Genomic DNA, 12,171 nt, shown 5'->3' with positions numbered 1-12,171 from the left:
TCTGCAGGAAATTTCCATGTTAAAGAATTAAGAGGGACTGTGCCATTACAAAATGAGGCACCAAACAACTGAATGAGCAAAATCTCAGTAGTATATGTTTGAAGGATAAGCAAAAGCCACCATCAAGGGAGAGGGTGAGATTGAACATTAGCTTGTTACAACTGAAACAATCACAAAACACTAAATTATAAATGATGAAACCAGCTATGGATATAGTACAATATCAACTCGCAGGCTTTGCCTTTTCCTGGCTTCTTTGAATGAAGTCCTAAGAATTAGCTGTTCCTCTTTGCTTTCTTCTTTGCAAATGGGTCTCTTTACACCCACCTCTTCCATTTCTTGGTCACCTGCAATATTCTTTGCAGACATAGAATGAACTCGCAATATAGTGCAGGATCCATTGATGAAGATAATCATTAGTCAAAATCAAGGAACTCCATTCTCTTTCTCATGGAGCCCTTCAAATCTGTAGCTTCCCTTTCAGCTTTCTGAGCCTGAAAGCAAATAAGATGTGCACCAAAGGATATCAACAACAAAAACACAAAGCAGAAGCATGAAATCTTATGCCTAGCTGAACAAACTAATGTATAAAAGCTTATGTATTTTGTGCCACTTATAAAAGGAAAAAGAAAGATGACAAAGACCCAAAAATATGCCATGGACAGAAATGAACTATGTTGCTAGCCCCAAAACACAGGCTTAAATGTGAGCCAACCATTGTTTGATAAGCAGAGAAGCTTAGGACAAAGCTCAGTTAAGGGTTTCTTGAACATGGATTCTCTCATGCTTTAGCCAACAGATTGTTCTTCATCAGAGCAGAGGTAGGCAGAATGATTGAAATTTATTATTTGGGTCTTCAGGTGAAGGTTTTCACAAGACATCTTGAAAAAGTGAGAAGTGATTTCAGGAAATGGTTGCAGAGATAAAGGGCATAGCATTATACAACATGCTTGCAACCCTAAGATTTTGTTACTTGATGACTCAAATATCTATGCTAGGATGGAAAACAAACATCCATTCATGTGATGGGGAACTCAGAATTTGGTTTCTTACAATAAACACACTGAAGATGTTTAGCATAATCATTAATAGGCAATATGATCAGTTTCACTTACCCTTTTTATCTCTGCTTCAGGCACACGGGTCATATGCGGAGGAAGCTCCTCCTTATCCAAATCCTATACATGAGTAGCAAAATCAATAAAAGGGCAAGCTAAGCTATTTCAGCAGTGATTATCAATAGACAAGCCTCAGAGAGTAAGAGAGCAACAGATTATACCAGTTCGCCAAGTAAGACAACATTCTCCCCGCGGATAACATATAGGCCTAGGGGAATGTCACAGTAGATATCCCCAACAATAGCTCGCTCACAAGCACCTTCAAGAACAGCATTTGCTGTGTAAGGAAAAGAAAACTTCCGTCAGCGAATTAAAAAAAAAAAAAAAAAGACAAAAACAAGTGAACACAGGAAAGCTTAGGTATTGCTTATAGCTAATACTTTCCAAGTGCTTCTCTTGCTTTTCTGAAGAAGGATCAAAGCAATTTTTCTTCCCAAAAGCAATAATAGTACTTTCAAAATACAAGCCAAATAAGTCATAGCAGATCATGTGAGGTGGAGATGGAGGTATTACCAAATTGATCAAAAGAACGAAGTACACCCAAGAGCTTTCGGCCATCTCGTAACAAGACAAGAAGTTTTTCTGTGATAACACATAAAAGGATAAGAAGCTAAATGACTTGTAATAAAACGACTGCCATACTTCACAACATTATCCAAATCTAAATTGGAGCCTTATAGAAGGTTTATTGATTTTATTTAAGGATTGCTATTTGTGTAGTTGCTTGTAGGATGCAATTCTGGAAACTTTGGATCAGTGAAGAAAAACTCCGATTAGAATGAAAGAAAGAATAAATCAATAGTCAATCAGGAGAAATTCAGATGCTCTTGAAACAACCCCAAACAAAAAAGAGGAAGAAGAAGAAAAAATGGAAATAAGACAACCCCTAATAGACATAGGTCATATGATAGTCAACAGAAGGCAGAAAGATCAGAACAAATCATTAGGTTAAGGGTGCTGAGCCCAACATCCATTTTCCAGTGTACCCCAAAAACTTTGCTTGGAGGAAACAACAAGAAGGAGCAACATTAAAAATAAATAAATAAAAAGTTGCAGTGTAGAATCTAATTTACAACATGAAAAGGGAAAAACCAGGGAGCAGAAGCATCAAATCACAGGACAAGAACATGGGTGTAATGTTAGTTCTGTACAAATTCTTATAGAACATTCTCCTCAATGCCAATTTTGAAAAGACATAAGAACTAAAGAAGATCGCCCAATGCCAATTTTTCATTTTGGGGTTACACCCAGAAGACCAAAATGGGGAAAAATGTAAGAAGTCATTCCATTGATTCCATTCAATGATAATAGGAGCCTCTTTCACAAGAACCCAAGTTGAAATTGAAGCATAAGCATATTGGGTAAGAATAAAAACCCACAATTTGTTAAATCAAACAGCACTCTTACTGAATCTGGGAAAACACAAGTAAATGTTATTGAGAGACAGAGAAAGAGCTTAGCTTACTATCAAGATAGCTTGCAAGGGAAGTGGAAAAGAGAAGATCTTCTGGGCCAGCCCACGACATGAAGCACAATCTTTCTGGGTATTTCAGAAAAAAATCACCCAAAAGTCTACAAATGGCATTGGCAGCCTTAACCAGCCCAAGTTTCAGATGTAGTCAGTAGTAGTACTGCAACCATCCACCCACCCACCACCAACCCTAATTTCATCAGTACCAACCCTTAAAGATTGGACCTTCCAATCAACAAAAGAGCACTTTTTAAAGAGTTTAATAGGGTTTTGAGCCTTTGGCTTTGCGGAAAGACACCACCTTTCTTGTCTTCTCTATTAGTGTAAAATCTAAGAAAAAGATTCAACACCCCCATCACAAACAGCTGCTCTTTGACCATAGGAGTTTTTTATTAGAGGGATTTCAGTGGTTGTGTGTTCAATCGTTGAATCCATCGAATTATCTCTTTCCCCAGTTATCAACCGTTGGATTGGTGTTTCATCATTGGAGATTGTGCCAGGATGAGATCCATTATTGGCCTCCTTTTCAACCCCATCAACTCTTCACATGTGGCAGGTTTTGATTACTAATTTTGGTATATGCCCAATTTAGGCTTGGAAGCATATTTATCTGATGTTTAGTCCTCGCATAATCACAGTGAACATTTGTGTATTTAAGAATTAAGAACTTTCGGTCTGCTACAGTACCTAATCAATTCCTTACAAAAGAAAAAAAAAATCCTTTTTAATATTATTTAAAAATCGTATGTCAAAAATACGATTTTCCCATAAATTTATAATATAATAGCTTTTAAAATGAGGTTTTAAATGTGCCGAGTTTTGAACAAATTGTTAAATAAATAATTAAAAGATAAAATAAGAAAGAAAAAGAAACTATTTTGAATATAAGAGATTATTAAAGGAAAATAATCTTCTATAAAAAAAATTTGAAAGAAAAAAACAATTTTAAAAGAGTTAAATAAACGGAAAAAAATTTAAAATAATTTATTAATTATAAATCTATTTTTTATTTTTTTTCTTCTTTTAATTATTATTATTATTATTATTATTATTTTTTCAAACTTTCTCAAATCCAAACACACCCTTAAATGTCATCTGATGCCTAGGCATTTTCCAGAACTTTCCTACTTTGAAGTCAAACAATTGAACAACCACATCCAATTTCCCGTCATGTTCCAAATTGAGTTTTAGCATTCATCAAAAGATCTGTGTATCTGGACGTAGTTATGAAATGTTTTCATTGCAGCAAGTTATGTAATTTTTGAATGACCTCATTTCCATGATTCCATCTTTCCATTTTCAAACATTTGTAGAATTTATTTTTATAAAAGGAAAAAAAAAAACCTCATTTTCCATTACCAAACAACTTTTAAGTGAAACAAACAAAGAAATGCCTTGCGTCTCATTCGACATGGGGTCCTCACATTTTTGGGTTCTGCTTCTGCCTTGCCCATATATATAAGAAGGGTCTTTGGGTTCTGGGAAAAGGGTATGAATTATGAAATCCTTTGGGAGCCAACTCTGGATTCATCTTTCTTCTTAGGTAAATTTTCTCTTCTATTTTCCTGAGTATGCACACTGTTTCGTCTCTTTCTGTGATGGGTGTTATTGTTTATTTTTATGTTAAGGGTTTAAGTGTGACATTATTATGTTCCAACAATCCCTCGCTACCGAATATTGGATTGTACGTTAAAACATTCAATCATCATCATACTGGTGACTTATCCCAAACTTAAAAGTGGATTGTTGTATGTAACACATTATATTTTTGGTACCTGACATTGTCACACTTCAATATACTTTATATTATGGGCTCAAGAGCTATATTATTGCACTTTGAAAATGACTCCGAAGATTGCGCTAATATCAATTCTTGGATTGGTCATTACCCATGTCATTTGAAAACCAATTGGTGTTCAATGAAGATAAATTTAACCTTTTATGATATTTGATTACTGTGACTCATCCCCAAAAATAACATTCTTGCACACTAACACATCCATCAACGTGTAGACAACCATAATTTTCATTCATCATTCATCTCACACATTATACTGTGATAACTAATGAGAATGTACCATGATAACATACACATGCCTAGTATGATACCACTTATTTAATCTTTTGCCTAGTTCATTTACTCCTTTTCCCCCCAAATTAAGAGTTCTACTACATGTTGGTAGCTTCACCTAGGCCTGAAATTGCTTCCAACAATTAGATATCATTTTGGTGGTATCACACCTCCAACCATGTGAAAAAATGGAAGACCGATTAGCAAGGGAACAACACATGACTTGCTTTGCATGTAGCCTGCGATCTCTAGACACTCTGCATATGTGGTTCTTGTGTTCATCAACTTTCATGGGATTGTTAATGGAAGATGTGACAAAATTTTCAGCTCCCTACTGAATAATTGAATTCTTGCATCCAAAGCATAGAGTTTGGGCCTTACATTAAAAGTATCTGCATAGCAATTAATCACTAATTCAGTTATAAATCCAAAAAAAAAAAAAAAGGTATGAAGCAATCTAATTTAAGAAGTATGCATGCTTAACCTTGTAATGTTTTCGCATAGGCCATGGGAGGCAAGTTATATCTCAAGAACAATGTCTGCAAATCAGAAAATACACACATTAACTTTCTGTGAATTTTTTGCAGATATAAACAAATCAATGCATAACGACTTACATTCAGAATCCGTCTTCACCCATTTACTTCCTTCCGTCGCCTTCTCATTTGCTTCATCTTCATTGTCAGATTTGGGCATATGCCTATTCTCCAAGTACCTCATAATAGACAATGTTGAACTAGAACTTTGGGGGTATATTTTCTTGTGAAGCAGCAACCTCAGAATCTGCAGATGCATATCAAATATGAATAGACATGTATGATATATGTTATACGTCACATACTTTTATGCATGTATGCATGTATGCCAAGATGTTATGTTTGATACTGCTGCTCTGATGCATCACCCAATGGCATCTATATATACAGTGTTATATATCAATTACCATGTATGCATGCATGTGATCGGAACTATGTAGTATGATTATATACCTTGTCCATTCTTGACTCTGGAACTGGATCTTTTAAACTGGGGGTTGGAGCAAAACCACTTCTGCAAATAAACATCTTTTTAAGAAGAAAAGACAATGATTTTTTCGCTATGGCATTCTTACTGTCATCCAAACAAACATCTTTCCCTCTACTGATAATTAGGCCGCTGCTATGCTGGAGACGGTCGTCTTTTTGTTTCAAATCATTGGTAGATGCATTGCTAGTTGCTGTATCAAATCCCCAGCTTGACAACGAATCAAGAATTTTATCCAATGGAAGATTAGGATTGTCTAGTTCTGGAATTGAACCATGTTCAGCTGAAACTTGTTTATGCAATAATGACTTCAACTCTTTCTGAAGTTTTCCCACTTCTTCAGGTGTGAGATCTTGCAGGTGATCTTGGGAGGAAGGCAGGCTCCCCTGAAGATTGTGCTTCTCTGGATCTTCTTTCACATCATTTTTCCCGAACGTCCCAATTGCCAGAAGCCCATGAGGCCAGTCACTGAATTCTTCTTTTTGAGGTTCTTGCTGACACCCTTTTTCAGTTATCAAGGAAAAACTATATTAGTTCAGAAGATGAATCTGTAGAAAGGCTTCTCTGACTCCTCTGGTAGTCAGCAGCATGAAAAGGATTAGTACAAAACTTGATCATTAAGTGCGTGAGTTTGGTTTCAGACAGAGGCTTTAAAGGGTATGAAAGAACTTAAAAGAATGCTTCCTTAAGTACTTACAATTAGCTGAAATGGGGTTTTGTTTCTTGCTGCCATGTCTCCCATTAAGCCTGCTTTGCACCCAGTTTAATATCTGCAATCAAACATGTCATTTCCTTGATAAACCATGAGTACATATCAAATTCTCTCTTTCCCTATCAATCTTCTTACCTTCATTTTATAAGATGGTTTTGATTGCTCTCCAAAACAGTTAGAGATATAGACGGATATGTGGTGACTGTGGGCTTACAGAAATCTATCTCTTGAACACAGATCCCATAAGCCAGTGAATCTGTTCAGCTTGGTAAGTGATAAATAGAGGTGGGGTTGGGAAATTCCACAGCCAAGCTAGTAGTTGCCATTGGTTCAAGTTCCTAAACACTGACTTTTTGCTGCCTATCTTCTATTCTCTCTTTATCTCTTTGGCCCTTTTTTTCCAACTACCCTACTCCCACTAATTTTTTTCATTCCCTTCATTCCCAATCAATACAAAATAAACAATACATTATCTTCCTATTTCATTTATTCAAAAGAAAACCCCTTTACCTTCTAATTTTTACCTTAAAGCTTAATCCCTATCATTCGATAGAGTTACATCATGGACAAAGGCCGGGTTCATGACTATATTTTTCTTTGTGAAGATGTAATTACTTTGAAATTCAAGCTTCTCTCCTTCACTGGTAAAGCACATAGCCTGGGAAATTTACTAATATGCAGTTGGCTAACCGAGGACAAAAAATAGGGAGGTGCATAGAGCTCTGCCTACAAGGACTTTAATAATAGGAACCCAGAAAGCATGGCGCCTATGGACAGAAGGTGGGGGATACAGCCCATGTTCCCATGGGGATGTCCCTTACTGACCGAACCACCCAGCACTTACTGAATCTTACCACCGCCCCAATCAACCCCTCTCTATAAAGCCTTACCGAATTCCGGAAAAATCTTCAGAAGCATATTGCATCAGATGCTATTTGCTCTTCCATTTTTTATTAACCATGAAGAATTATAATTAAAGTCCCATTTCAAAGTGACTATTGGTCTCCACAATATGCTCGTATATCTTCATTAATAGGCTATAGTTGTAATGACCAGGTCGGGTCCCAACCGTGTAAATATGGTCTAAAGAAACTAATTAAAAGTCTCCTTTCAAAGTGACTATTGGTCTCCACAATATGCTGCTTATGTATCTTCATTAATAGGGGTCCCAAAATTGTAAATATTGTTAAAAAGCTTATGGTGTGAGTGGAATATCACAACTGACGTCCTCATCCCGACCTACAGGATTGAGGTCAAATAACAAATTCCCACACCAAAGGTTGGCTTCAATTAACCTTCCAATTACCTAGATATTGTTCATTTAAATTCACAAGTTTTCATGACTTTAAAATACATTTCTATGCTTAAGAATAATCAATACTTGAACATTATTGGAAATTTTCCCCTTGAGTCAGGTACCACAACAGTACTAACACTGATTTGATCTCGTTCTCTTTCTCTCTTGTTCATTAACAGGAAGAAATGGCAAGTGGGGGAGCTTCATGCTGATCTCATCGGAAGCGAATCCCGCATGCTGGAAGATCGTGAAATCCCAGCCCTGAATTCAAAGGCAATGTCGTGGAAAGGTGGCTGTCTGTGACCAGCTAAAATTTAATCTGTGGCGTGGTTTCAACATTATATCTTCATGGGACCTATTGCAGACCACAGGGCCACGTGAAGATGTCCTGGCCATGTCACCACACAAGTGGATCCCTGCAAATGGCTCTGTACTCTCAAGGTTACGAAGGCGAACCACGCGTCAAGATGACAACATGTTGATGACTCCCCATCCATCACTATCCGACCAACACGTGTGTCTCAGGAGGGGCAAGCCAGAGATTTTCTTATACTCTCTGCTACTCTTCACCATATGCCACTGTTCTTTCATTGGAAACTACCATCTGAGTTCAAATATAAATCCTTATTGGCTGTTTTCTATAGAAGATCTAGCCATTTTAATTGTTTATCAACACTGCCCCGGAATCAATATCCCACTCTACGAGGAGGTCACTTGATAATCCCTACATGAAGCTTGGACATGATTGGATTATATTAGTGTATATCAACAATATCTTCTGTAAAATCATGAAAACAACTCCTCCATAATCATTCTCAACTCAACCTAGATGTTGGGGTGGGAGTAACAGTACTGTTAACAGTTTCATTCTAAAACGTTTCTCCTTCTCCATCTCATATTTTATTTGGAATCTCTACATTTTTGTGGTCCATGGAAATTCTTATGTATCACTCAAGAGAGTTCAAGCTCAATCTTTAAGAAGCTTTAAGAGGTAACATGATATTTATACATATACATATCTACACTAACTGTCCATTAGTGGGCACACCCTGCAACAAAAGAATACTATGTTCAATGGCCTTCAATCTAGTGTACCATGCAGGTGGTCCCTTGAATAGGTCACTTAGAACAAGATTGCACGGATTATAAACAGATAGATGAGAAAATAAAGAGGGGAGAGGTTAAAATAGAAGACTCCTACCATGTGAGGGAGTACGATACATACCTTGGTTCAAATATGTAGTGACCTGTTAAATTAACATGTTTTAAAGCTACAAGGGTTTATTAGACTTAGAGCAAATAATATTTTCATGGGAATGAGCATATAGTTTATATATGATAGTGTGAAAATCTAAGTATTTTTTCTAACCCCAATTTCATAGGACACGATGAAGACATTATGCAGGGTGATTGACATATCTCATATCCATTAGATAAATTAAGAAGTTCTTAAAATCATATATATAGTAAACTTCACGTGACTTTGTAAATGTATTTCAAAACTATGAAAATTCATAGTGTGGTTCATCACAAATCTTAACAACTTAAACTTGAGATAGAATGTGATGTATGTAATAGCAAGTTTGTAAAAAACATCTTTATGTTACTTCCATCTTCAAATTTTATAAATTATTTTCAATTATAATCTCTCAAGATCTTGGGCTTACATGCAAAAAGGATTGTTGGTGATTTATATAGTGACTAGATTGTAAAGGATTATTTCGTGTTACTCCTATCCTTAAATTCAAAAAATTATTTTTAATGATAATTTGTCTTAAGATCTAAAAATCTTAGAAGTGAACAACATAACTAGAGTTTAACACTCGAACAAATTTAGCTATAATTAACACCTAATTTTATGGGTGCTTTTCTTTTGAATGTATACATGAACTAATAAATAAAGATAATAAAAAATGATAAAGTTTCAAATTTCAATTGAAATTGAGTCATTATCTTGTCTTTTATATCATGTTAAACTACCAATTAACGTAAAAATTTTATACTTGAATATATCCATTAAGCTTTTATTATTATTTTAGGACAACAAGCACCCTTTAAAAAGTGGTAGGATTTAATAATTTATTTGGTTTATTTTAGGGATATTTCTGGATCTGGCACTGTTCAAAACCATATTCATTGGGGTTCTTCAACCAAAAATCCTCGAGATGTAAGTAGAAGGAAATGGAAAAGGGTCTCCACCTACGAGAACACACTTGCACCAACGCAACAAAGAATTTGTAGAAATTTTGAATGAGACCTGAGAGATCATGTGAGTTTTTGGGGACAACAAATATCTTTTATGGGACTCAGAGGAGTCTTGCCTATACTTGGAAACCCATTACAAGACTTCCCTAATGTGGAAAGTCTCTCACGTTTAGAAAATATAAAGTAATCCTCATGGAAAATTGCTCAATGAATAAAATAGAACTTTTCAAATATTAACATTAAGTAGGATATCAAAAACCCCTCACACCAATGCAATATATTGGGAGGAGTCTTGCCTATACTTGGAAACCCATTACAAGACTTTCCTAATGTGGGAAGTCTCTCACGTTTAGAAAATATTAAGTAATCCTCATGGAAACCCCTCACACCAATGTAATACATTGGGTTAGAAGCATTTTTCTAATGTTGGGATACATTTTTTTCTATAAAAGTAAGATATTTTATAAAAAAATAAAAAATAAAAACAATTTGTTAGAGGTACAAATCGTTATAGTTTAAATATCAATTGTCTAATATAGTTTATTAGAGTTTTGTTTAATGAACAGTATCGAGATTTAAAGCATAACGAAAAAAAAAAAAAAAAAAGTTAAAAGTAAGATTCTGTCACCTAGATAGCAACTCACACATTTAAGAAAATTTATTGTCTTTTCGATTTTTATAAGTTTGAAAGGACAGTACGATGTATCAATGTTTTGTTTAACAAAATGTTATGGGATTCAAAGTCCGATACAAAAAAGTTTAAACGAAAAACAAGATTGTCTCATATATATCAATTTAAACATTTTAAAAAATTTATTATCCTCTAGTCTTTGCAATAGTACAATTATAAATTCAAATTTTGATAATTAAAAGGAAAACTGATTATTCTTCTCTCACAAAAATACAATATATATTATAGACCCAAATCTTAATAAGTTAAACTTTCTATTTTCAAAAGAATGATAGATGTATTATAGATTTAAGGTTTTAAAAATATTAATTATTTTATAACTATTAAAAGTCTTGAGAATAAATTGAAGTAATTCACTAATTCTTGAACAAGTTGGGAACCATATGGCGTCGATAGGATAAGTTGGGAGTAGATTGACGTGGTAAGTTCCAACTATTATATTTAGGCGTTTGTTATTTCCTGTTGAGCCCAAGTCCATCAGTGTGCATGCGCCTGGCCCATAAGCCCATTTTCACTATTTGGACACATCGTGTGATGATGAACCCATTTTGGAGAGAGCATGGAACAGGGTTACGGGTGATAATTTGTGTTGATTTGGATTGTGTTTATATTGTGTTAAAAGTTTAAATATTCTATTATATAGGCCAAATCAAACCCGATATGAATAAAAATTATGTTAAAAATGTAAATTCAAATAACAAATAATCTACTTTAGGTTTTATATGAATAGATATTATTAATATCTCAATCAAATAACAAATTTAAACTAAAGCAAATATAGATTAAATTTATAAGTCAAATTTATATTATACAAGTTAAACAAAAGAAAAAAAATATTTATTCGTTAAACAATTTCTACAGATCAATATGAATTTGATCAAAACTTGGTAATGTTTAGTTCAATAAAAAAAAAAAGGCTTATTGGATTTAAATTGCAAAAGCTTATTTGATTTGAATTGCATTGACGAATTTTGTCAAACTTTAAGGTTGTGATGGTCATTTCATATATTATATTTAATGGATTCATTTTTCCTGTAAAATAATTAATACACGCCAATCTGAAATTAAGAATATTATGGTTTATATTTATTAAGTAATGAGATGTTTTTTTAGCTTTGTGTGAAATGATGAGCTCTATTGTGAGGGTAAAACCCTAAAGTTAAGTCACACTCCAATAGTATATAAAATGATGATAATTTCATATATTAGCAAATTTGATCATTTGAAAACATCAATCCTCATAATTTGAAGAAACATTATGAATTTTTCACTAGAATATTTAAAAATTTATATTAAAAAATGTCTATCTTAAAAGTGATTTATTTGAATAATATTGTAGACCACTATTTCAAGGGGAAAAAAAAACTCATACAATGGGCATAGGTTTTTTTATGCTTATATACGCAATAAAAAATAAATAAATAAAACATGAAAAATAAAAATAAAATGCACGTTGATCGGCAAGACCGCCTTGAGAGTCCTTCCGCGCAAACAACGTGGCACATTTATAACTGCAATATTACACATGTCATATTCAGAGGCAAACATATATAAAGGCCTCAGTATTGAACCCCCTTATTTCC

At 34.3% G+C, this 12,171-nt stretch overlaps 2 protein-coding genes across 2 annotated transcripts; both read right to left on the bottom strand.

The window, feature by feature from the left end:
• Window positions 1-2: 2 nt before the first annotated feature.
• On the bottom strand, window positions 3-3,005 carry LOC117924870 (sm-like protein LSM1B). Its single transcript, XM_034843591.1, has 5 exons — window positions 2,584-3,005; window positions 1,632-1,700; window positions 1,280-1,395; window positions 1,116-1,178; window positions 3-494 (listed from the first exon to the last, which is right to left on the bottom strand). Exons 1-5 carry the CDS (start codon window positions 2,642-2,644, stop codon window positions 417-419), a joined length of 387 nt encoding a protein of 128 aa, XP_034699482.1. The 5' UTR covers window positions 2,645-3,005; the 3' UTR covers window positions 3-416.
• Window positions 3,006-4,614: 1,609 nt separating this feature from the next.
• On the bottom strand, window positions 4,615-6,619 carry LOC117925648. Its single transcript, XM_034844713.1, has 6 exons — window positions 6,531-6,619; window positions 6,381-6,453; window positions 5,650-6,185; window positions 5,278-5,443; window positions 5,145-5,199; window positions 4,615-5,052 (listed from the first exon to the last, which is right to left on the bottom strand). Exons 1-5 carry the CDS (start codon window positions 6,534-6,536, stop codon window positions 5,180-5,182), a joined length of 801 nt encoding a protein of 266 aa, XP_034700604.1. The 5' UTR covers window positions 6,537-6,619; the 3' UTR covers window positions 4,615-5,052; window positions 5,145-5,179.
• Between the last annotated feature and the right edge of the window lie 5,552 nt (window positions 6,620-12,171).

This window comes from Vitis riparia, chromosome 11, assembly GCF_004353265.1.
Source record: "Vitis riparia cultivar Riparia Gloire de Montpellier isolate 1030 chromosome 11, EGFV_Vit.rip_1.0, whole genome shotgun sequence".
NCBI classification, from domain to species: domain Eukaryota; kingdom Viridiplantae; phylum Streptophyta; class Magnoliopsida; order Vitales; family Vitaceae; genus Vitis; species Vitis riparia.
Note: the sequence above shows the minus strand (reverse complement) of the source record. Positions and strands in the feature narration are given on the sequence as shown.

Bases quoted from the DNA above. Each gene is read 5' to 3' on its own strand.
- LOC117924870 (XM_034843591.1), bottom strand. From the start codon at position 2,644: ATGTCGTGGGCTGGCCCAGAAGATCTTCTCTTTTCCACTTCCCTTGCA. The intron at 1,701-2,583 runs GTAAGCTAAGCT...GTGTTATCACAG, and splicing joins CCTTGCAAGCTATCTTGATA to AAAAACTTCTTGTCTTGTTA. The intron at 495-1,115 runs GTAAGTGAAACT...ATTTGCTTTCAG, and splicing joins CTGAAGCAGAGATAAAAAGG to GCTCAGAAAGCTGAAAGGGA.
- LOC117925648 (XM_034844713.1), bottom strand. The intron at 5,444-5,649 runs GTATATAATCAT...ATGCATCTGCAG, and splicing joins CAGAGTCAAGAATGGACAAG to ATTCTGAGGTTGCTGCTTCA. The intron at 5,200-5,277 runs GTAAGTCGTTAT...TCTGATTTGCAG, and splicing joins GGTGAAGACGGATTCTGAAT to ACATTGTTCTTGAGATATAA.